General features: G+C 52.4%; 2 protein-coding genes and 1 long non-coding RNA gene across 7 annotated transcripts in view; 2 read left to right on the plus strand and 1 right to left on the minus strand.

Annotated features, from left to right (window-relative positions):
• ZFP92 (ZFP92 zinc finger protein) overlaps positions 1 to 18,261 on the plus strand; it is a 294,607-nt gene extending 276,346 nt beyond the window's left edge. The window contains exons 2-6 of one of the 2 annotated variants that reach the window (XM_050775349.1): positions 3,324 to 3,545; positions 10,101 to 10,151; positions 10,467 to 10,593; positions 12,016 to 12,120; positions 12,434 to 18,261. In XM_050775349.1, coding sequence (XP_050631306.1) covers positions 10,119 to 10,151; positions 10,467 to 10,593; positions 12,016 to 12,120; positions 12,434 to 13,419 — 1,251 coding nt within the window. In that variant the 5' untranslated portion in view covers positions 3,324 to 3,545; positions 10,101 to 10,118 and the 3' untranslated portion in view covers positions 13,420 to 18,261. Of the gene's footprint in view, positions 1 to 3,323; positions 3,546 to 3,744; positions 3,857 to 10,100; positions 10,152 to 10,466; positions 10,594 to 12,015; positions 12,121 to 12,433 lie in introns of those variants that run through there. The other variant, XM_050775348.1, reaches the window with a different exon arrangement.
• Positions 1 to 23,626, minus strand: part of CETN2 (centrin 2) — a 628,428-nt gene that overhangs the window by 541,096 nt on the left and 63,706 nt on the right. For 2 of the 3 annotated variants that reach the window (XM_050775395.1, XM_050775394.1), the window contains exon 1: positions 14,260 to 14,269. The exons of the other annotated variant lie outside the window; for it this stretch is intronic. The gene's annotated coding sequence lies outside the window, so the exon portion shown is untranslated. Of the gene's footprint in view, positions 1 to 14,259; positions 14,270 to 23,626 lie in introns of those variants that run through there. 3 annotated transcript variants of the gene reach the window in all.
• LOC126945446 (uncharacterized) overlaps positions 1 to 23,626 on the plus strand; it is a 430,470-nt gene that overhangs the window by 330,748 nt on the left and 76,096 nt on the right. The gene's annotated exons all lie outside the window — the stretch shown is intronic.

Raw genomic sequence — 23,626 nt, forward strand, 5'->3', positions numbered from 1 at the left:
CCGTCCTGGGAGGGACAGTGAGAATGGTAGTGGCCACACTAAAGAGGTTCAGCAGAGGGCCAGTGGTGGCTCCCCTCTGGGACATTCAGGGACTGGAGCCACAGCTGCAGCCATGGGAGAAGCTGCCACACCAGCAGTGGACGGCCACCTCCTGGGGCATGTGCCCAGCTAAGCTGCAGGCCCTCAGGCTTCTGAAGGCCAAGATGGCCTGCTCTGAGGCCTGGGCATTGCTCCCTCCTGGCACCCAGGCCTGACACTTTTGCCCCTACCCGCCTCACCCTGAGGGTCCCATGAAGCCTCAAGGGTCCCAGGGTTGGACAAACTGCCCCATATGACACAAGGCATTCTCCACGCCATGAGCCACGCAGTACTCCAACCCTTCTGCAGGGTCAAGGAGCAGCCTGCGTGACCTGAGGCATTGCCGCGTGCATTCCATCCCCTGCTTTCCCCAGAGCCACTGTCTCCTGGGACTGCAGCCTGGACATCCCCTCCTCCACTCACTAGCTACACCCCATCTACAGCACTTTTCTGGCAGGGGGCGGGGGCAGGAGTTGCACAAAAACAGTTCATCCAGTCCAGACACACATCCTGTCCCTACAGGAGCTCACAGTCGCTATCACCCTCAATGGATATCTGAGGCTGGCAGCATATTCCCAAGGCTCTGCATGCAGCCTAAGACCACCTCCCTCCAAGGGCACGCCAGCAGAGCAGTCAGCCACAGCCCAGCTGACCCCTGGGAGAGGTGCCGCCCTGACCCCTGCCCTGCTGTGAAGGTGGCTTACAGTCCCCTTTGGTCTGACCTTCCCCCACTTGCTCGCTCACTTCCCACAGACAGCTTGGCTTCACCCTGGGCCTCCCTGCTGGGCCCCTGGGCACCTTCTGTGGCTTGGGAGACCTGCTGCCAACTTGCCCCCAGGAGGGGGCTGCCTGTGGCCTGGTGGGGGCCCATAGCACAGTGGGCAGCACCACAGCTGTGGGAAAGCGCCCACTCTCCTGTGCCCCGGCTACCTCAACTGCCTGTCCTGGGCCAGCGTGGGACGAGGGGAGAACAGGAGACCAGAGCTGGGGAGCAGCCAGGCCAGCCAGACTGGGAGAGGGCTGGGGTGGTGGGAACCCAGGGAGGAGAGGAGATCTCCCCACTTCCAGACCCCAACTCTTCCTCCCCAGGTGCTGAATCCGGGTTTGCTGCCCGGGAGGTCCTGCCCCTACCTAAAGCAGGGATGGACATACCTCTCTCAGGAGGCCCCAGGCCTCAGAGCCACAATAAGGGGAGGGGAGAGGAGGAGAGAGGGCCATGTGAGGACCGCCAGCAGGGCCAGTGTGCCCTGTCATCCTCTGTAGGCTGGGCGTGTGTTTGCAATTCTTTACAGTAAAAAACTGAAAACATGCTGGAAGGGAGATTGATCTCCCAACAGGATCACGGACTTGTCAAGGCCCCCTTCACTTGCTCTAGGCGTCGTGCTCTTCAGCTGACCGCAGTGCCGCCTCCACCACCAATGTGTCCGCACACGCAGTGCAGGCAATGGTGCACACGGCGGCCCCTGCTCCCCCATTTCTAGGCTTGTGTGGGACCCGCAGCCCAGTGTACATGCCCCTTTCTCTTGCAATGGAAGTGGGGTGCACTCCCAAGGGCCCCCTTCCCCTCCCCAAGGCACACACTCCCCAGCCTCCATGGAGGTTGGCCATTCACGCTCTCTGGAAATGAGCCAAGGACAACAGGAGCTGCCTTCCCAAGGTTGCCCCAGTCCCCACCAGGTTACTGGACAATGTGGGTGCAAAGATCCCCCTGCCGCCCGCCTCCACAGCCCAGGAAGACTCTGGACTCAGCTGATTCCCTCGTGTCGGAGTGGCCTGGGCTGCTGAGGCAAATGACCACAAACAGTGTGGCTTCAGCCAATAGGAATTGACTCTCCCAGTTCTGGAGGCCAGAATTGGGCGCTTCCTCCGGTGGCTCTGGGGGAGGATCCTCCCACCTCTTCTAGCTTCTGGGGGCCCCGGGCACTCCCCACCTTTGCCTCCACGTGGCCTTCTCTGTCTCTCTGTCTCCTGTCTCTTCTAAGGAAACTGTCCTTGGATTTGGGTCCCCCTGGATCCTCTAGGTTGCTCTCATCTCCACATCCTCAGTTTAATGACATCTGCAGACACCCTTTTTTTTTTTGCATATAAGGCCCTATTCACAGGGCCCGGGTGTTAAGATATGGACATATCTTTCAGGGGGCACCAACCAGTCACCCCACAACATCTCAACAGCCCCGGCCCCAGCCTGCACAGCCAGAGCCCCGGTGAAGGGACAAGCTTGGGCACCAGGACACACAGCCGAGGCCCACCGGGAGCTTCCCTGCCCTGCTGTGGGAAAGGGGCTCCGAAGCTGTCCCTGCACTGGGCCCCCTGGGGGCCCTGCTCCCTGCAACCGGGGATTTCCTGAGCAGCGTCCTGGCCCTTCCTCTATGCCCCGGATGGACAGCTTTTGTTCTGGGAGTACAGGCCTGCAGAGCGCTCCTTGCTGCGGGCTAAGTGCTCCTGGCCAGGGCCCAGGGTCTCTGAAGAAAAACCTCTGAGCTCTGGTTCAGAGGCCAAGGGGGCTCCCACCTCGTGCTTGGTTCCCAGTGGCCGGGGCTGGGATATGTGATGTGGCTGATTTTTCCCTATTGCTTTTCTTTTACGGTCTTTTTCATACACTTCACTATTTGTTAAGGATCTCACAATTGTCAACAGAGCAATGGCCCAACCAGCCTTGGATTTCAATCCCGGCTGTACCACGTGGAGCATGACCCGTTGGAAAAGGATGCGATCGGGGGTAACCTGACGGAAAGCCAGATGCACCCAAAAGGTCTTGGCTTCTTGCACTTCCCTCACCTCCCTTTTCCCCTCCTCGTGTCTCCACACCATCCTCCGAGTCACCTTTCACCTCTTCCCCACTTTCTGATCCTTGCCATCCTGGGTCACCAGGGATGCTCCTTTACTGAATGACCGTGGCCGGGCCACTTGGTGCTAGCTGCCCTGCAGAGGTCCCGGGGATCCCAGCGAGATGAATAACTGAATGAATGGACGTAATAATGCCCAGGGGTCTAGCCCATTAGGAGGTGTTCTGTCAACGCGGGTCTCTCCCCTGTCCCCTTCAGGAACCGCGGTGCGCTGACCACTTCGACCCCAGCCTTCGGAGTAGCCCAGACAGAAAGCGGAAGTGCCTCGGGGCGCGTGGGGAGCGAGGCCAGACGCCCCTGCGGGGCTGGCGCGGGGCGGGCCGCCATCCCGCCGCGCCGCGCATGCTCCATGCCCCCCACCCTCCCCCCCGCGCCCCGTTCCCACGCTGCCGCCGCCCCGGCCCCGCCCGCTCCCTGCACCGGACGGAGACTCCCCTTCAGGACGCTCCTCGCGAGCGGTACCCAGAGGCGAGGTCGAGACACGCCTGGGAGCCCCCATCCCCGCCCCCGTTTCCTGGGGACGCGGCCTCCGAGGGCTTCTCGGAGGAGGTGGCGGCCTTGGCCTCGGGCTGCCGGGGGCGGGAAGGGAGGCCGACTCCCAAGGCCGCCCGCCGAGCCCAGGTAGGAGGGCCGAGCTGGGCCGCAGGGGTGCGGGTAAGCGGATAAGGGGCCCGTCTCGGCAGGGTGCAGGTGGCGAGGGGGACGAGGGAGCGGCGGCGGCGGCGACAGGCAGGGACGCCCTGGGAGGCGGGCTAGCACTGAGCAGCCGGACCAGCCCTCGGGGCCGCCCCGTACCAGGGGCGCCAGGGGAGAAGAGCCATCCAGGGCTGGGCGCTGGGAGCCGCGGCCCGTGTTTGTCAATTTCTCTCCTGATTGGTTTCCAGCCACTGGTCCCGAGGCTGGCTAAAGAGCATCCCGTCCTGATCCACCTGGTGAGTTTGGATTTTGCACCTCTGGGTGTGAGAGTGCTGGGCAGACTGGTATTGTGAGGTTGTGGCACTGCTGCCCAGGCACCGGCCCTGAGGGTCTCCGGATGGGGGCAGGATGCCCAAAATTGTGCTCCACGGGGTATCAGGTGGGGGCTGGTGCCTCGCGGTGGCGCAGGGTGTTGACCAGGTGACTGGCATGCCACGGAAAAGCATAAGCTTAGCCAAACCGAGGAGGAAGCGAAGGGCCTATGGAAGGTGGTGGGCAAGGGTGAGAGAAGGAGCCAGTCGAGCTGGGCAGAAAGCAGCGCCCAGCGCTTCCCTGCAGGGCTAGTTGCGACTGATTCAATCCCACAGATACCTCCTGAGCAAGCATTTGAGATCTGCCAGGGACACGGCAGTAGTAAGCCCTGCCCTGTGGTTCTCATTCTAGTGGCTGAGCGCAGACAATAAGCAGAAAATGTTTTCCATTAGTAATTACAGAGTCTGTTAAAAGGCAGTAAGAGCTGGGGAAGGGAGGTCTGGTTGCCAGTTTAGGTGGTGTGGTTAGAATAAGTCTCATTTCAAAGGCAACATTTCTACCAAAACTCGAAGGTGGTGAAAGAGCGAGGCATGTGGTTATGGTTTGGGAAGAGCATTCTAGGCACAGGGAATCCACTGTGCAAAGGCCCTGAGGCAGGAGTGGCCTGGCTCAAGGGAGCAAGAGTGTGGCAGGAGCGGAGGGAGGTGCAGAGGTGGGAGGAGGGTTGGGCAAGGTCAGGAAGGGCTGTGTGAGTTTACTCTGAGTGACACGGGCATCCCAGGGATAACTGTGAGCAGAGCAGGACAGGACCCGACCCGCCTCTTAGAAGGATCCCTTAGCAGCGTGGGTGGCCCCCTTTTGGCTAGGTTAGCCTCTGCCCCCAGAGGGCAAGGCCTGCCCAGCTGCAAGGAAGCTCCTCAGAGGACTTTTTCAGGCTAGGCTGCATGGAGGGCCCTGGTCGACCCATGCAGCACCCAGGCCAGGCCTTGGCTCTGGGTTTCTCCAGTTTCCTTCTCCAGCCGTTCTGCCAGGTGGGCAGCAGGTAACTAGGGCCTCAGGCCAAGGAAAGCTGGTGGGGCTGAGAAAAGCAAGATCTCCCAGGATGGAAGAAACCCAACCAAAGTGGCCATGCCTGTCCCTTGTTGTGGATGAAAAAGCCCCAATTCCTGCTCCCACTGAGTGGGACTGCTGAATGCTTTTCTGAATGTTGTTTGTCTGTGTGGGTTCCTTTTTCTTTTTCTGGGAATATCTCCCCATCTAGTGGTCGTCTTAAGGCATCCTGCTGGAGCCAGCTGTCCCCTTGGTTGACCAGGCTTCCTTGCCAGCAGTGGCCCTGCACTCATCCCCTTCCCGGCCCTCCCCGCGTGGAGCACCCTGCATACTCAGTTCCACCCATAGGCTAAGGTCCACAAGCAGGGGTCTCAGGTCCGAGGCCCCTCACAGAGGTGGAGCAGCCATGGAGGGACTGGCAGTGGCACGGGTCACCCAGGTTGATGGGCCTTCCTGGCTTCTTACCTGAGGTGCCGAGGTCTGGTGGATTCTCACCTACGTGCCCAATGCTGCGCCTCGGGGGAGCCTTGGCTTTGGAGCCCAGGATTATCCTTCTGCTTGGCTTCTGCTCTGCTGGTCCCCAAAGGTCACAGGGTCTTTCTGGTCCAGCTGGAAGAAGCTGCTCTCTAGTTCCACCACGCGCCTTCCAGGTGCTTCTGTCCTCAGACGCGCAGAGCAGTGCCCGCCTGGGTGTTACTTAAGTTCTATGGGCGCAGGGTTTGTCGTGTCTTTCTTTCCAGGAGTTGAAATTGTAGATGATTTTCGGGAACTAGCTCTCAAGGATAGGCACTGCTCTGCGTGATGGCTTGGTGTGACCAGCACCTCTGCTGGGTCTTCCGATGCTGCACTTGAGTGCGGGTCTCTGTCTCTGGGCGGACTCCCGCCGATGGGGTGTTCACTCAGGGGGTCACCACTCAACAGTGCTGTGCTCCCTTGGGGCTCAGACCCGCCTCAGTACATCTTGGGGTGGAGGGACTAGAGATAACTCCTCCCCCTTTCAACTTGTCCAAAACGGGTAGTGAACTTTCAGTACTGTTATGGTAGGGAAAAAAATGAGCTTATGTTGCTTTTCAAAACAATAATTTTATACTAGTCTGAATGCACTGGCAAATTATCAGTAGTACCTCCCCCCGCACCTTTAGTTTTACAGGACTCCCAGTGACTGACAGTGTGTTATAATGAAATGAGGTGTTGCCCGCGGACATTAGAATGATTTTACCTTACAGGAACATTTCTATTTCCTCCTTTTTGATTGAGGTGAGATTCACACAACATAAAAATTAATTTTTTGAGACAGAGTCTCACTCTGTCGCCCAGGCTGGAGTGCAGTGGTGCAATCACAGCTCGCTACAGCTTCAACCTTCCCAGTTCAAGCCATCACCCCACCTCAGCCTCCCAAGTATCTGGGACTACAGACACATGCCACCACGCCAAGCTAATTTTATGTATTTTTTGTAGAGATGGGGTCTCACTATGTTGGCCAGGCTGGTCTCCAACTCCTGAGCTCAAGTGATTCACCCACCTCAGCCTCTCAAAGTGCTGGGATTACAGGTGTGAGCCACCACGCCTGGCCAAATTAACCATTTTAAAGAGAACAATTCAGAGGCCATTTAGTACATTCACCATGTTGTGCAGTCACCACCTCTATCTAGCTCCAGAACATTCTCATCGCTCCATAAGAAAACCTCTAGACCCATTAGCAGTCACTCCCCATCCCCCCAGACACTGGCACCCACCAATCTGCCTTCTGACACGATGGATTTACCAGATCTGGACAAACATGTTTTATGAGAGTTAAAGTTTCTTTGGATGGCAGGACCCTGGGATAGATGAAAGGCTCAGCTTTTTGTTCTGTATAGCTCTGAACGAGAGAAGGCTGCCAGGCAGGGCCACACAGGGGTTAGACCCGGAGAAGGGAAACAGCAGCTGGGGCTGGAGGGGCCAGCAGAGGCGGGTGGCTAGGTTTCTCGGGCTTCCTTTGGATTGATTGAGTTGCATAAGTTTTCAGGCTCCAGGGCATAGGGGCTGTCCCTATTTGTCTGGTGCCTTGGCCCCAGAGTGTGGGGGCTCAATGAGGCAGGGGCCATTTGGATGTGTGTTTGGTGGCCCCAGAGAAAGGGAAATTGTAGAAAAGTGGTGGGAGTGGGGACTTAGCAAACTGCCCTCGAAGGGCATAGAGATGAGAGGTTTTAGCCACTATTTCAAAACTAGGTCAAGACGGCTCTTGGGAAATGTGATGCTACATCACAAAATGGAATCATACAATATGTGACCTTTCAAGTCTCCATCTGGCTTCTTTCACTGAGTAGTGTCCTCAGGGTTCATCCACATGGTAGCATGTGTCAGAATTTCCTTTCTTTCTATGGCCAAATACTCTTCCATTTTATATATATAGACTCATGGTGTTGGTCCATCCATCCATCAATGGACATTTGGGCTGCTTCCACCTTTTGGCTGTAGTGATTAATGCTGCTGTGAACACGGGTGCACAAAGGTTTGTGTGAACCACCTCTTTTCAATTCTTTGGGGGTATATACCCAGAAGTGGAATTGCTGGGTCATGTGGTAACTACGTTTAACTCACTGACAAGCCACCAGTCTGTTTTCCATAGTTCTTTTTTTCTTCTTCTTTTTAATCACCATCTTGCCTTTTTTGTGTCAGCTTTTTTCTCTTTCTCTTTGTGAAAGGTTTTAAAGTAAGTTGCATGTCATTCCCTCCCCCAAATGCTTCAATATTCATTTCTTTAAAAGGGACATTTTCTTCCATGACCCAGTGACACTATCCATCCAACATAAGAACAGTAATGATCCCCTACTGTCTTCCGAGGGCCACCCCATAGTCACCCCCTCCCAGTGATCCCTAATGCCTTTGACGACTCTCTCATTTACGCCAGCATCTAATTGACGACCCCTCTTGCACTTGGGTGCTGGGCCCCTTAAATCTCTTTTCATCTGGAACAGCCTCTCTCCCCAGTCTCTTTTCTCCCCCCATGACACTGATTTGCAGAGGATACTGGACCCGTTGCTCTATGGAACAGCCCACTTTCTGGGTCAGGCAGGTTGCTTCAAATCCAGTCATACTGCTTTGGTAGGCTACCTTCCTACTGCATCCTGGCAGCAGGACTGTTCCACCCTATGTCCCACTGCTAGGTTAGATTACTCTCTTGCAGCCCTCAAATAATCACAGGATGGCATTTTAATATGTGATACCCCTTTCTCAGTCTTTAACCTAATGGTTTAGCATCCATTCCACCCTCAGGGATTCAGAACATCAGCTTATGTATCTTGGACCAATGTTGGCTGGCAGGTCATCATGGATGATAAGGGACTTTGGAGCAATTTAAATGCCAGGTGAATACTATAGCTGTCCTTCTCTATGCTCCTGGGACCCTGTCCCCTCTCCCTCTCTCCTGTGGTGGTGTTGGCACAAACAAACTGTTGTAGTCGCCCATTGGAACATCAATAAAAGCTTGGAGACCAACAAAATGGAAATCCCAGGCAGAGAAGCAGAGAAACCAGGAAGTAGCTGGTGGGGGTGTGTGCTGAGAAAGGAACAATCTTTTACCCCCCTGTCCTAGTCCTCCTGTGTTGCTGTAAAGGAATACCAGAGGCTGGGTAATTTATAAAGAGAAAAGGTTTCTTTAGCTCAGGATTTTGCTGGCTGGAAAGTTCAAGACCGGGCATCTGCATCTAGTGAGAGCCTCAAGCTACTTCCACTCAGGGTGGGAGTCGAAGGGGAGCTGGTGGCACACGTGCAGAGATCACGTGGCCAGAGGGGACGCAAGATGAGGGGAGGGGCCAGGCTCTTTTTAACAACCAGCTCTCACAGAGCAGGACTCACTCACCCCTGAGGGAGGGCATTAATCTGTTCATGAGGGACTCACCCCCATGACCCAAACAACTCCTATGAGGCCCCACCTCCAACATTGGGATCAAATTGCAACGTGACGTTTGGAGGCTCAGATATCCAACCCACAGCACTGACTGTCATCTGGCATTGAGAACTGATATGGAGAAGTCCTGAGGCCAAGATGAATTTTGTCCACTTTGTCAATTTCATGTTCCCTACTCTTAGCCTGAAACTCAACTTCCTGCTGTACCCCCAGGGTCCCACATGGTGTCATCCTCTGCGCCTGTTCCCTAATTTTCAGCACCATGAATGCCAAATGCAGGACCATCTGAGGGCCAGGGTATGTGCTGTGTCATTGGCTGGCTACTCTCTTTGCGACTCTCAGCCTCCAGCTCTCCGCCTGAATGTCACCCCTTCAGAGAGCACCCCCACTACCGTAGGTCCCCCTTGATTCTGCACTGCCCTCACCTCTCTTCTCTTCCTTGAAAGCAAGTCTCATGTCACAAGGGGAGGTGATACATGTGCATCTGGAGTTTCCTTAAGAATCCCAACCTGGGGGAAGAGGATTGGCAGTGGAGCTTCTAGGAATGGCTGGAAAGTTGGGGTCGGGGGCACTGGCCACATGGGGAGACAGCTAGGAAAAGCAGCAAAAGAAGAAAGGAAAGAAGGAATGGGCTCCCTTGAAAGCCTGGTCAGGCAAGTGCCAGTATGGGAAGTGGGCATGGCAGCTCAGTTGCAGAAAGTGTCCTGGGTTTGAATGGTGCCCCCTAAAAAGACATATTGAAGTCTCAACTCCTAGTATCTGTGACTGTGACCTCATTTGGAAAGGGAGTCTTTGCAGCTGTAATCAAGGTAAGATGAGGTCATACTGTAGGAGCAGGGTGGTCCCTAATCCAGTGACTGGCATTCTCAACAGACCAGGGAAATTTGGACACAGACACACACACAGAGAGGATGGCTGCACGAAGACAGAGGCCGAGAAGGATTGCTGGCAACCACCAGAAGCTAAAAGAGGCAAGGAAGGGGCTTCAGTGGAGCGGGGGCCTCCCAGCACCTGGATCTTGGACTTCTGACCTCCAGAACCAGGAGAGAAAAATGTGTGTTGCTTGAAGGCCCCAATTTGTAGTACATGTTATGGCCGCCCCAGGAAGCCATACAGAAGGTCTGATGGTCAGGTGCCCTTGGTGAAGCTGCAGGAGTGAGAATACCACAGGTGGCTGCTGTGCTTCTTATTTCACAAGAAAAACTAAGCAGGGTCTTGAAGCAGGTCACAGATTGGCTGCTCCAGGCTGGCCTGGGCTCACAGGGGGCTCTTTGCATTTCCCTTAGCTCCTCTGTGCCCTGGGGATGGCGGCCATTCTTCTGACCACGAGACCCAAGGTGAGTGGTGGCCCCTCTCCCTGGCCTCTCCCCTTGGCAGCCCCTGTCTGCTGCCTTCTCATGCCCGGGCCTGTCCAACTGGGCTGAGCTTAGGCTGCCCTTAGCATCGTTCTCATTTCCTGAGGCCCACAATCTGGGCTTCCTGCCTCTGTCGGCTGTGCTGCCTGTTTTTCTGTCTTACAACTCGTGCAACCCAAGCCTTTCTACCTGCTGAGCCTTCCAGTGCTCCCCCAACCCCACATTTTGTTTCTGTCAGCTCCTTCAGGGACCCAGGGGGTTGAATTCCCCTGTGGCCACAAGAATGCCTTCTTTTAGGTGCCAGTATCTTTTGAGGACGTGTCCGTGTACTTCACAAAGACAGAATGGAAGCTTCTGGACCTCAGACAAAAGGTCCTCTACAAGCGGGTGATGCTGGAGAACTATAGCCATTTGGTGTCACTGGGTAAGTGATCCCCCCACGACATACACACACCCAGTCCCACCTACTCTGTCTCTGGGCTCAATTTATTTCTGAGTTTCCTGTTTGTTGGTTGCTATGAGCCCAAGAATAAATGCATTTCTCCATCAGGCCAGTAATACCAGTAATCCATTGCAGGCTAGCCGCCATCTCAGTAAGATGCTTTTTAGCTAAGTGGTCTGTAAATGTTTTAGGTAAATGCTTTGGCCTGTAAGTTTCAGTATCAGACTTATCTTGTATATAAAGTTATGAATCGACTAAATGTTTTTCTACTCAAAAGAGAGATGCAAATTCTGCTGGAATATTTATGTGCACTCTTTTAGACTTAATTTGTTTCTATGACGGCTGCATTTTGCATCCATTCCACTTTATAAAATTTAGCAACATCTTTTCCTTCCATTGACCAGGGAGGTCCCACATAAGGACAAAGTGTAGACTTGGATGTCAAGCCTTGAGAAGTCCCTGGAGGAGCTGGGGCAGCTTGGAGCACGCTGCTCTCCCCCTTCCATGCCAGTGTACCCCCACTGCCAGAAGGGGCAGCAATTTTGCCAATTAAAAGGCAAAAGCAGGATTCACAGGCTAGACAGATGGGGGCCGGAGCACTCAGGAATGTTTTCCGGTGGGGCGCAGAACCTCTGAGGGTGCCAGTGACTTGCCCCTGCCTTGCGCAGCTGATGAGAGATGCATGCATGAGACAGAGTGGGACTGGGCCTCTGGTCTTTCTCCCAGTGTGCCCAGCAAGGTTGGCTGCTGCAGCTTAGCTCAGACACTCCACTTCCCAGTGGAAATGGAAACACTCCATTTCCCGTTGCCGCTGGAGGGAAAATCCAGAGGGGCTTCAACATTGAACCCTACTGCCTTTGGGGTTGTGGGGGCTGACTCCGCAGATTTTTGCCTCTATAATCTAGCCCCATAGAGGCAAAGCAGCTTCATCCCCTGGATTCCTTCTGACCCTCACCAGGCAGACCTGGGGTTCCAGGGAGGGGTCTGGGATCCTCAGTGGAGTTGGATTATGAAACAGGGCACTTCAGCTTTCGGAGCACATGGCTGTTGGCCTCCCAATACTCCCTGGGGCTTGCAAGCCCTTCTTCTGTCCCTCAGGGTCCCCACACACATTCCCGAGTTCTCATGAGCTTCCCAGCCTCCCTGCAGGCCAGGTGACAAACACAGTTGCCCTCATGGCTCAAATCACCAGCTACTGAAGATCTCCATGCCCACCTGGCCCTGGACGCGCAGGAGCCCTTGCCCTCCTAGAGGGACTCGGCCCTTTCTCTGGGCCTTCCCAGTAGTGCTCTTTAGAGAGTTCTTTATTCTCTGTTACCTGAAGATACTGAGAATGCCCTGAGTTCAGGAGCGATCCTGTCCTTAGCCATAGTGGTCCTGACCTGCTTCATATTCCACGCCCAGGATTTTCCTTCTCCAAGCCTCACCTGATCTCCCAATTGGAGCGAGGGGAAGGACCCTGGGTAGCAGACATCCCCAGAACCTGGACCACTGCAGGATTGCACATAGGTGAGTGAGAGGTGCTCAACCAGCCCCCCGTCGGGGGGAAAAGAAATAGCAGTGGCAAAGGGGGCAGGGGAAGCTACGCTGCCGCTTTGGGTGGGAAATCCTCTTTGGAGGCAGGTGTCAATCTCCAGGTGTCACAGCAGCCCTGCTGTCTCCAGCCCATCCTCCCTCCCCTTCATCTCTCCTGTCTGCCTGTGTGATTACTTTATGTTCTCTGGTCACCTTGTTCCATCCTCCTATGTCCTCACCTCCTGCTCATTCATCTCTCTCATGCCTTGGCATGAGGGTGACACTGCCTGGTGCACTGTCTTTCCAGGTGACAGAACACAGAGCAAGACTTCGACTTCAACGCAGAAGCATTCTGGACGACAACTCCCCGGGGTAGATTCACAAGGTAGCAAGGACGGGCAGGCGGCGAGGTCGTCTGTGCTCCAGAGAGGTTCCCAGGGCTTGGGGCCAAGCTCGGCCGCGGGGTCGCAGGGCCCCAAAGGCGCAGAGAAGCGGTACCTGTGCCAGCAGTGCGGGAAGGCCTTCAGCCGCAGCTCCAACCTCATCAAGCACCGTATCATCCACAGTGGCGAGAAACCTTACGCGTGCCGTGAGTGCGGCAAGCTGTTCCGCCGCAGCTTCGCGCTGCTGGAGCACCAGCGCATCCACAGCGGCGAGAAGCCCTACGCCTGCCCCGAGTGCAGCAAGACGTTCACGCGCAGCTCCAACCTCATCAAGCACCAGGTCATCCACAGCGGCGAGCGGCCCTTCGCCTGCGGCGACTGCGGCAAACTGTTCCGCCGCAGCTTCGCGCTCCTGGAGCACGCGCGCGTGCACAGCGGTGAGCGGCCCTACGCGTGCCCCGAGTGTGGCAAGGCCTTCAGCCGCAGCTCCAACCTCATAGAGCACCAGCGCACGCACCGCGGCGAGAAGCCCTACGCCTGCGGCCAGTGCGCCAAGGCCTTCAAGGGTGTCTCGCAGCTGATCCACCACCAGCGCAGCCACAGCGGCGAGCGCCCTTTCGCGTGCCGCGAGTGTGGCAAGGCCTTCCGTGGTCGTTCGGGCCTCAGCCAGCACCGGCGCGTGCACAGCGGTGAGAAGCCCTACGAGTGCAGCGACTGCGGCAAGGCCTTCGGCCGGCGCGCCAACCTATTCAAGCACCAGGCAGTGCACGGCGCCAGGCGCCCGGCGAAGGCGGAGACCGCGCGGCGGAGAGCGGGCCCTGGGAGCACTGGCCCTGGCAGCGCGCTGGCGGCCAGCAGCCCCCCGCCGCCGAGCGCGGCCGCCAGGCCTTCCAGGCCCAGTCGCCGCTGACTCCCCACGGGGCCGGTCTGCGTGGGGGGCCTTCCAGGGGACGTCGAGGCTCAGCCCCCTTCAGATGGGAAGACTGCCCTCCCAGGGCCTCGATTTCGGCCACAGCCCTGACCTCTTTGGTCATCAGAAGACCGCAGGCAGAGCCTCACCCTGAAGTTGAGAAACGCAGGAAGGACTCAAAACCGAGGACTGCCGCCTGCCCTGGCTCCTCCATTAACGGCAGTGCGGGCTGGGAATGGAGGCCCTCTACTCCCTCCTGAGTCCTGGGCCTTGCAGCTGAGGCATAGAGACGGCACCTGGGCCACTCGTCCCTGAGCCACAGGTACTATTGTGTGTGTACAGGCGTGTGTGGAGGGGATGCGCGAACCATCCCTCGGATTTGCATCAGAATCGCCTGCTGCGGGTAGCGGGGAGGCCGCGTGAGGCCAGTGAGGCCAGCCAGCCAGGGGCACGCTGGCTTTGAGTTACAGAGGAGTGGTTCATTTCCTCCCTGGGGGTCGTTCCCCTCGTCCTAAGAGTTGTTAGTGTTCCCAGGTAGAAGATACTGAAAGCACTTTAATCCTTTAAGCGCTTATATTGCAGGTGGAGGAGGCGCTAAAGTTAGCACAGAGGCAAGAGACTCCCTAAATGTGGGTACAGGATGGGGGGCTGTGCCGGAAAACTCCCGCCTTGTCTGGGTGCCCCCAGCTGCTTCTGGAAGGAGGAGCAGCGCCCAGGCCCCATCATCCCTGAGCACCTGTGGTTCTGGGAATGGCTAGCCCAGGCCCTGCAGAGAGGATAAGACCCTTCAGGTCACTCACAATTGGACATTTGTAGCTAGCCACCCTGCTGACTTTGGTTCCCCCCCTGCCCGCCCACTACCTTCTTCCCCCCAGACCCCACCAGCAAAGGCCACCCTGGCCTCTCTGTCCCCTGTCCCCCTGCCCCTCCCCACCACCAGTGCCTAAAGCTTCACACTTACCTGCTCCTCCCCATCAGGCAGCCTCTCTTGTGGCTGGTGACGATTAGGAGGAAAGCCAGACGGGTTAGGAATCTGCACTTAGGCAAAAGAGCAAGCCCAGGAACAAATCTTTCATCAAATGTCTTTTGCGTGACATTTTGTAGAATATTGGACATTCCGTTGCTTTGAATGTTTTTGTATTCAGGGGTAATGTACATTGAAAATAGAGATTTTGCCATATCGGAGTATCAGGGAATCACTCCCTAAATAAGAGTTCCCCCAGCCCTCTGAGAAGACCTCAGGCAGGAGAAAGGGGGCCACTCCAGGCCTGCCCCCCAAACCAATGAGAGTGGTGGCAAGCCTGACCCCTCTTCTCCCTACAATGATGCAGTCCACTCCTCTTCCCCTTAGCCCTGCAGAAACAGGGTAGACCCTTCAAATGGCACTTTACTGAAAGCCAAGGGCAATTCTCAAGGAAAAGGCTAGGGGCTGGCAGAGGCAGCTGCTGGCAGGCCTTATCCTAGTCCCCCAGCACTGTCCCCAGAGCTGGGTTCACGAGCTCTGCCCCTTGGTGCTCTCAGCCCAGCGTCCTGGTCAGCGGCCAACTCCTTCCAGCCCTGTCCCCTCCCAGGGGAGAGGGGGTTTGTCATTCACAAGGCCTGAGGGCAGGTGGGTGGTAGGTGTGGTGGAGGTGGAGGAGGTTCAAAGACAGCTGGCTCCTATCAGGATAGTGTGGGAAGACCGAACATACAGGATTCCCTCGGAGAATACTGCTTGGAGTGCCAATCACTAGGACAACTCCAGAAATGTTATACACACACACACACACACACACACACACACACAGGTTATATATATATATATTTTTTTGAAAACTAGAGTTCTTGTAAGTTGCACTTATACCGTAGCGTCCTTCAGCAGGTCCCTGTCCCCTGTCCTGTGATTGTGTTCTTGTCTGCAAGCCTGTCTCATAAGCCCACAAGTGTGTGTCATGCCTGTCCCCGTGTCCTTGATGCCAGGCCCAGTGCTGGTAATCAGTAAGCATGAGTGAAATGGGTCTTGCAGTCCTAACACCTCAGACTCAGGCTTGGGACCATCGTCGGCTCCAGCCTTGCCTTGAGGCAATCCGAAGCATCTACGACTTTGGATTTTCCAGAAAAAGAAGTATTAGGAATGGTGTATTTGAGGTCCCTGATGAGGCCATTGGGAAGTCTGGGTTTTTCTGCTGTGCAGACAGTCTTTGCAAGGGCTGGCATGGGTCCAGGAACGCAATCCTCATGCAGAGTAGGTGCCCGTGGCAGGAGGTCATGCAATTGGGCTCGAGTCTTGCTTCATTCAACTGAACCAGGAAAGAAACAGATCCACGCACTCGGATACCCATTTCCGTCATTCTAGGAGGTAAATGATTTCGTTCCTACAAGCCAGACAGTAGCCAGCTTTCACTAAAGAAGAGTCGACTCCTTAGTATCTTGTCATGCTGTTGGTTCTGATGCATAAGCAAACTCTGTTTTTAATGGAAGCTCCTTTTTTTTTTTCCACCTCAGGACCTATGCCCAAGACTGACTAGATATAGGCAGGACAAGGTACAGGAGTTTTCAACAGAAAGTGGAGTTGCCAGGAGATATGCTGGGCACTTGCACTGTGACTTTGGAGTGCCCGGAAAAGCTCCAGGGTCCCCAGTGCTTACTTAGATAAATGGCATTTAAAATAGTGCAGCCTTTTATCATTGCTTGGTCTAATTTAGCTCTTCTTAATGACATTCTTACTGAAAGGTGGTCATTGCTATCATTTTCTTTTGGGTGTGGCAGTTAGGTATGCCACGTGAACTGAACGGGTTTCACATGGAATTAAAGTCAGAATGTCCGAAAAGGACATTTGTGTTTTTCCTTCAATGGTGCCTTGAAATTGGGCTCCCTCCCTCTTGCTGTGTGGGGAACTGGGAGGGTAGCCCATGCTTGCTTTGTGATGGACAGCTAGAATGTAAAAGCTTAAACTATGGGGAAAGTCTTGCCTGTTTTCCAAGGCTTCCTCCACCCCGCCACCCAAGAACTTTCCTGGATGCCAACCTGGGTCCCCTTTGCCTTTGGGCTTTTTGCCCTTTGAAACTGTGAATGCTTCAAGAGCCACATAAATGCTCTGGCAGTGTCTCCATGTAACTAGTAACTTGTCCTGGCTGGATTCGTTGTGAAATGGAATTGTTCTCATTTACTTTGGTTGCAAATAAGGAAGGTCTATGAGCATTGGCTTGGAAATGAGCCCTCTAGTGTAGAGGGGCTATTCTGAGGGTTTAAACTATATGGGAAGACGTTGGGTTCAAGGTTATAGGAAAGGCTGTAAGCCTGGGATTGTGGGAAATGGCCAGAGCCAGGCCTTGGGTGTTCCTTGGGGGGTCCCTGTGAAGGTGAGACAGAAAGGCCTTGTGGGTGAACTGCCTCGGGTCAGCCCAGGAGTGCAGGCTTCTCTGACTGGTACCACAGGCAGCCACCCGAGGCCACTCAGACACCATGACTCTGAGACCAGAGGGAAGGGAGGCTGGACCTGATCCCCTGTGTTCCCCAGCAAAGTGCCACATTAGTCTCCTGAGAACACAGCTGTGTGTTCTTTCCAGTCGTTTCTGTTTCCAGACTTCAGGCAACATGACAGCTCCCACACTTGCCAGTGTAGTTGCAAGGGCAGCTCTGGAGACAGGAAGTGGAGGTAGAGGGAAAGGAAGGGAGTCCTTGGCTGGGAAGTACTTGGGTTGGGACAGGCAGGGAAGAAAGGAAAGTATGAGGTGTGTTCAGGGAAGCTTAGAAGGGCAGAGAGGTTTTGGTAGGACATGTATGAGCTAAAAGGTCAGTTAGAACCAGAGTGTGGTGAGTCTGGGATGCCATATACAAAAGTCTGGGCTCTAACAGGCTCCTGATGAGAAGCAATTTTCCAAAACATGAAAGAATTATTCTAAGAATGACAAAGGGAAGTTAATGTAAATTGTGACTACCACAGGGTTTGAATTTACACACTGACCACCACAGATTTTATAACTGTAGTCGTCCGGATGGTTGTGATGCCCATGAGGTGTTGGGCTGGGGGCATGATGAGGCTGAGGCAGCATGAGAGGGGACTGCTTTGACACAAGGGCCCCAGCCACGTGTCTCAGGGGCTCCCACTTGCCATGGGACTTGCAGCTGGTTCCATCTGATGCCAACCCCAGTGCACCTGTCACTGTCTTCACAAAACGGGGGTCCTCCAGGAGTTCTGGACAGCTGCTCTGCAGATTCTTATACACCTTTAATTGAAGTCCTTGGACTTTTGAGAGGAGCGCAGTGCCCTCCTTTTGTGTTCAGGAAGGCCAAACTAGATCCTTCTCCACTACCGGGGAATATTCATGTGGGAAATGGAGGCCTGCTGCAGACCTGAAGGTCAGTGATTGTTTAATCTTTCTTTGACAGCATTATGAAGGTATAATGGGTATATAAGAAACTGCACGTCTTTAAAGTGTACAGTTGGAGGGTTTTGGGCATGTGTGTACACCCATGAAACCTCCCCCATTAATCGAGACAGTGAATTGATCCACCACTCCCAAAAGTGGCCTTGCGCCCCCAGCAACCCCTCTTTCCTGCTCCTCACTGTCCCCCATCCGAACTGCCACTGCTTGGCTTGCTGTCACTATAGATTAATTTCCATTTTCTAGAATTCCATAGAAATGGACTCATACAGTGTACGTCTGGCCTCTTTCACTCAGCACAATTATTTTTTCATCAGATGTTTTTGTGCATGTCAATACTTAATATTTTCATTGTTGGTAGGATCCCATTGTATGGGTGGACCACAATACCTGTTGAATGCCTGTTGATGGACATTTGGGTTGTTACCAGGTTTTGGCCATGACAAATAAAGCTACTGTGAACATTTGTGTACCAGTTTCTGCGTGGACATATGTTTTCATTTCTCTTGGATATATGGCTAGGAGTGGAATTGCTGGGTCATGTGGTAACTCTGTGTTTAACTGTGGGAGGAACTGCCAAGCTTTTCCACAGCAGCTGCACCATTTTATGTTCCCACCAGCAGTGTACAAGGGTTTCAATTTCTCCATATCCTCACCAACTGATGAAGTTTTGATCAGTGACCCCGCCCAAATCTCATGTTGAATTGTAATCTCCAATGTTGAAGGTGGGGCCTGGTGGGAGGTTACTGGATCATGGGGGCAGGGTTCTCAACAATAGTTTAGTACCATCCTCTTGGTGTTGTCCTCATGACAGTGATTGAGTTCTCACGAGAGATGGTCCTTTAAAGATGTGTGGCACCTCCCCCTTCTCTCTCTTGCTTCTGGTCTAGCAGCATGATGTGCCTGCTCCTGCTTTGCATTCCACCATGAGTAAAAGCCCTGAGGCTTCCCCAGAAGCAGATGCTACCATGCTTCCTGTACAGCCTGAAAAACTGTGAGCCAATTAAACCTCTTTTCTTTATAAATTACCCAATCTCAGGTATTTCTTCATAACAACGCAAGGACGGACTAACACTTGTTACTGTCTTTTCATTATAGCCATCCCAGTGGGTGTGGTGTGGTATTTCATTGTGATTTTGATTTGCATTTCCCTGATAACTAATGATGTTGAGCATCTTTTCATGTGCCCACTGGCCATTCATATGTCTTCTTTGAGGAAGTATTTGTTCAAGTCTTTTGCCCATTTTTAAAAGAGAATGTTTGTCTTCTTATTAAGTTGTAAGAGCTGTAGACACAAGTCCTTTGTCAGATACGTATTTTGCAATATTTTTCTTCCAAACTCTGGCTTGCCTTTCCATTTGCATAACAGTGCATTTTAAAGAGCAGAATTTGCATTATGTTGATGGAGTCTAAGGTATGGACTTTTAAATTTTATAGTTTATGCTTTTTGTGTCATACTTAAGAAATCTTTGCAAAACTCAAGTCACTAAGACTTTATCCAGTGTCTTCTTATAAAAACATAGACCTATTTCCTTATAGAAGTTGTATAATCTTAACTCTTACATTTAGGTCTATGATCCATTTTATGTATGGTGTGAGGCAAATTCACAACTCACTTTTTTATATATGGATACCCAGTTTTTCTAGCACCATTTGTTGAAAAAATTATCTTTTCTCCAGTTGAGCTACCTTAGCCCCTTTGTGGAAAATCAGTTGGCCACATGTGTGTGAGTCTGTTTCTGGACTCTTCATGGTACCTCATCAGTCAGCACTATGGACTGAATGTTTGTGTCCCCTGAAAATTCATATGTGAAAGCCCTGATCCCCAGTGGGATGGTGTATTAATCCATTTTCACGCTGCTAATAAAGACATATCGAGACTGGGTAATTTATAAAGAAAAAGAAGTTTAATTGACTCTCAGGGCCATGCAGTGAGGGAGGCTTCACAATCATGGTGGGAGGCAAGGAGGAGCAAAGTCACATCTTACATGGTGGCAAGGAAGAGAGAACTTGTGCAGGGGAACTGCCCATTATAAAACCATCAGATCTTGTGAGACTTACTATCACGAGAACAGCATAGGAAAGGCCCGCCCCCATGATTCAATTACCTCCCACTGGGACCCTCATATGACACATGGAAATTGTGGGAGCCACAATTCAAGATGAAATTTGGGTGGGAACACAGCCAAACCATATCACATGGCATTAGGAGGTGGGGCCTTTGGGAGCTGATTAGGTTTAGATGAGGTCATGAGGGTGGGACCCTCATGATGGGATTGGTTCCCAACAACAAGAGGAAGAGACACTAGGGCTTCCTTTATCCACTGTGTGTGAGGATACAGCAAGAAGGCAGCTGTGTCCAAGCCAAAGAGAACTATTACCAAGAACCAAATCTGCTGGCACCTTGTCCTTAGACTTTTAGCCTCCAGAACTGTGAGAAATAAATGTCTGTTGTTTAAGCCACCCAGTCTGTGGTATTTTGCTATAGCAGCCCAAGCAAATTGAGACAATGTCTATCTTGATGCCAATGCCACACTCTCTTGACTACTGTAGCTTTGTAACATGTCTTGAAATCACGTACTGTGAGTTCTCCAATGCTGTTCTTCATTTTCAAAGTTGTTTTGTCTATTCAAAATTTGTCACACTTTCACATGAGTTTTAGAATACCCTGCCAATTTCTATGGGGGGAAAAAGCCTACTGGGGTTTTGATTGGATTGCATTGAATCTATAAACCATTTGAGGGAGGATCAATATCTTTAACAATATTGAGCCTTTCAATCTGTGAACATGGTGTATCTCTCCATGTTGGGAGCCGCCTTTAATTTCTCTCAACAATGGGTTGTACTTTCAATGTCTAGACCTTGGATATGGGTTGCTAGAGAACCTACTAGAGTGGATTAAATAATTAGTAGATCCCTACATATGGTTATTGAGTTTATGGGTATTGTTTCAACCATTCCTAGTAACCCTGCATTCTCATTTAGTCATTCATTTATCTAACAGATATATAGACTGAACAGTTAACTGTGTGCTGCGATATGAGGATGAGGATGACAGAATTAGGTGTATTTGTTTGTTCCTATGATGTTTTTGTTTAGCCCAGCCCATATTTGACTGCAGCCTCAGCCATAATATAAGACAGAGCTATTTTTTTGTTTCTTTGTCTGTTTGTTTCTTTGTTTGTTTTGGAGACAGAGTCTCGCTCTATCCCTCAGGCTGGAGTGCAGTCACGCGATCTTGGCTCACTGCAACCTCCACCTCCTGGGTTTGAGCGATTGTCATGCCTCAGTCTCCTGAGTAGCTGGGATTACAGGTGCCTGCCACCACATCCAGCTAATTTTTGTAATTTTAGTAGAGACGAGGTTTTGCCATGTTGGCCAGGCTGGTCTCAAACTCCTGGCCTCAGGTGATCTGCCCACCTTAGCCTCCCAGAGTGCTGGGATTAAAGACATGAGCCACCACGCCTGGCCACAGTTTTGTTTTGTTTTGTTGTGTTGTGTTTTTGTGTTTTTGTGGGTTTTTTTGACAGAGTCTGGCTTTGTCGCCAGGCTGGAGTGCAGTGATGCGATCTTGGCTCACTACAACCTCCACCTCCCAGGTTCAAGCAATTCTCCTGCCTCAGCCTCCCGAGTAGCTGGGATTACAGGCACACATCGCCATGCCCAGCTAATTTTTGTATTATTTTTTTTTTTTAGTAGAGATAGGGTTTCACCACGTTAGCCAGAATGGTCTTGATCTCCTGACCTCGTGATCCACCTGCCTCGGCCTCCCAAAGTGCTGGGATTACAGGCGTGAGCCACTGTGCCCGGCCCAGAGTTGTGTTTTATATTATGTGTGTCTGTGTGTCCAAGATGTTTTAGCTGTGTCCAATTTTTTTTTTTTTTTTTTTGAAATAGAGTCTTGCTCTGTTACCTAGACTGGAGTGCAGTGGTTCAGTCATGGCTCACTGCAGTCTTGCCCTCCTCCTGGCCTCAAGCGATCCTCCTGCCTCTACCTTCACCTCCTAAATAGCTGGGACTACAGGCATGTGCCACCACACCTGGCTAATTTTTTTTTTTTTTTTTTTTTTAGATGAGTCTCACTCTGTCGCCCAGGCTGGAGTCCAGTGGCACGATCTTGGCTCATTGCAACCTCCACCTCCTGGGTTCAAGCAAGTCTCCTGCCTCAGCCTCCCATGTAGCTGGGACTACAGGTGCCTGCCACCACACCTGGCTAATTTTGTATTTTTAGTAGAGACGGAATTTCACCATGTTGATCAGCTGGTCTCAAACTCCCGACCTCATGTGATCCGCCCACCTCAGCTTCCCAAAGTTCTGGGATTACAGGCATGAGCCACCTTGCCCGGCCACCTGGCTAATTTTTTAATTATTTTTTGTAGAGATAGGGGTCTCATTATGTTGCCCAGGCTCCAAGAATTTTTAAGTACCATTTTCTGGAAAAGGCTTCTGACAGAACCTCACCAAGAACCAGATCTGCTGGCACGTTGACATTAGACTTTTAGCCTCCAGAGCTGTGAGAGCTCAAATCAAATCAAAATAAGAAAGTAAGAATTAATTTTTTTTTCATTTTTTTCAATGAAAATATTCCTCATCTACTATATAATGTATTTTCCTTCCATATTCTAGCTGGTTACATGAGAACAAGGTAAGAGGAGGTAGAGAATGACAAAGGAGGAAAGAGGAGAGCACAGGTGAGGAGAAGGAGAGCAGCTTGACTGCAGTGACTGAACACTCAGACCACAGGGTCTCCTCTGGTTATGGAAATGGGATGGAGGAAGAAATAAACACAGCATATCAGTTAGGAAAGTGGCCACAAGTAGTAGAAAACCTGACTATGGTGGATTAAATAATTAGAAGCTTTGTTTTCTCACCTAAGGACTCTGGGGTAGCTTTCTGGCATCGGTTCAGCAGCAGAGCTTTTGGCAGTACCCAGCATCTTTCTGATTTGCTTGACTTTGCTGTGTGATCACAAAATGGCTGCTGAAGCTGCAGCCATCACATATGCATTAGACAGAAGGAGGAAGAGGCAGAGACAGACACTCTGTCCCCTTTTATCAAGGAAGCAGCAATTTTCCCAGAAACTAGCCTGGCAGACTTCCACTTAGATCTCAGGAGCCAGAACTAGATCATGTGGCCACCCCTAACCTCAAGAGAGGCTGAGAAAGTTGGGGATGGGATGGATTTTCATGACCTATCACCTGGGGCTGAGCCCACTGATGTCTTGAACAAAGTTGGGGTCTTATCCCCAGAGAAAAAGGTTAGGATGCAGATTGGGTGGTGTTATAAGTCAAATTGTATCCCCCAAAAAAGTAGGTTGAAGTCCTAACCCCCAATACCTCAGAATGTGACCATATTTGGAAATAGGGTCATTGTTGATGTAAATATTTAAAATAAGGTCATACCAGAGTAGGGTGCACCCCTAATCCAATATGGCTGCTGTCCTTACAAAGAGAGGAGAATGCCATGCAAAGGAACAGATACACAGGGAGAAGACCATGTGAAGACAGAGACAGGGATAGGAGTGATGAGGCCAGGAGCCAAGGAACACCCGGGGCCACCAGAAGATGGAAGAGGCAGAAGGACCCTCCCCTAGAGCCTCTGGAGGGAGCTCAGCCCTGCCCACACCTAGGTATCAACCTGAGGGCCCTCAGCTCTTTATACCTGAACCCTGGAAGGCTGGGGGTGAGGGGGAGGAGGCCAGCCTTGCTCAAGCCCCTCCCACTGGTCGGCATCCTGATTACCATTTACAGATGTGGAAACTGAGGCTTAAAGATGGGAAGGAATTGTCTGGAGACTCACCACTAGCAAGCAGCGACAGATTCGTGCCCAAGTTCCGGGAC

Source organism: Macaca thibetana, chromosome X (assembly GCF_024542745.1).
Source record: "Macaca thibetana thibetana isolate TM-01 chromosome X, ASM2454274v1, whole genome shotgun sequence".
Taxonomy (NCBI): Eukaryota; Metazoa; Chordata; class Mammalia; order Primates; family Cercopithecidae; genus Macaca; species Macaca thibetana.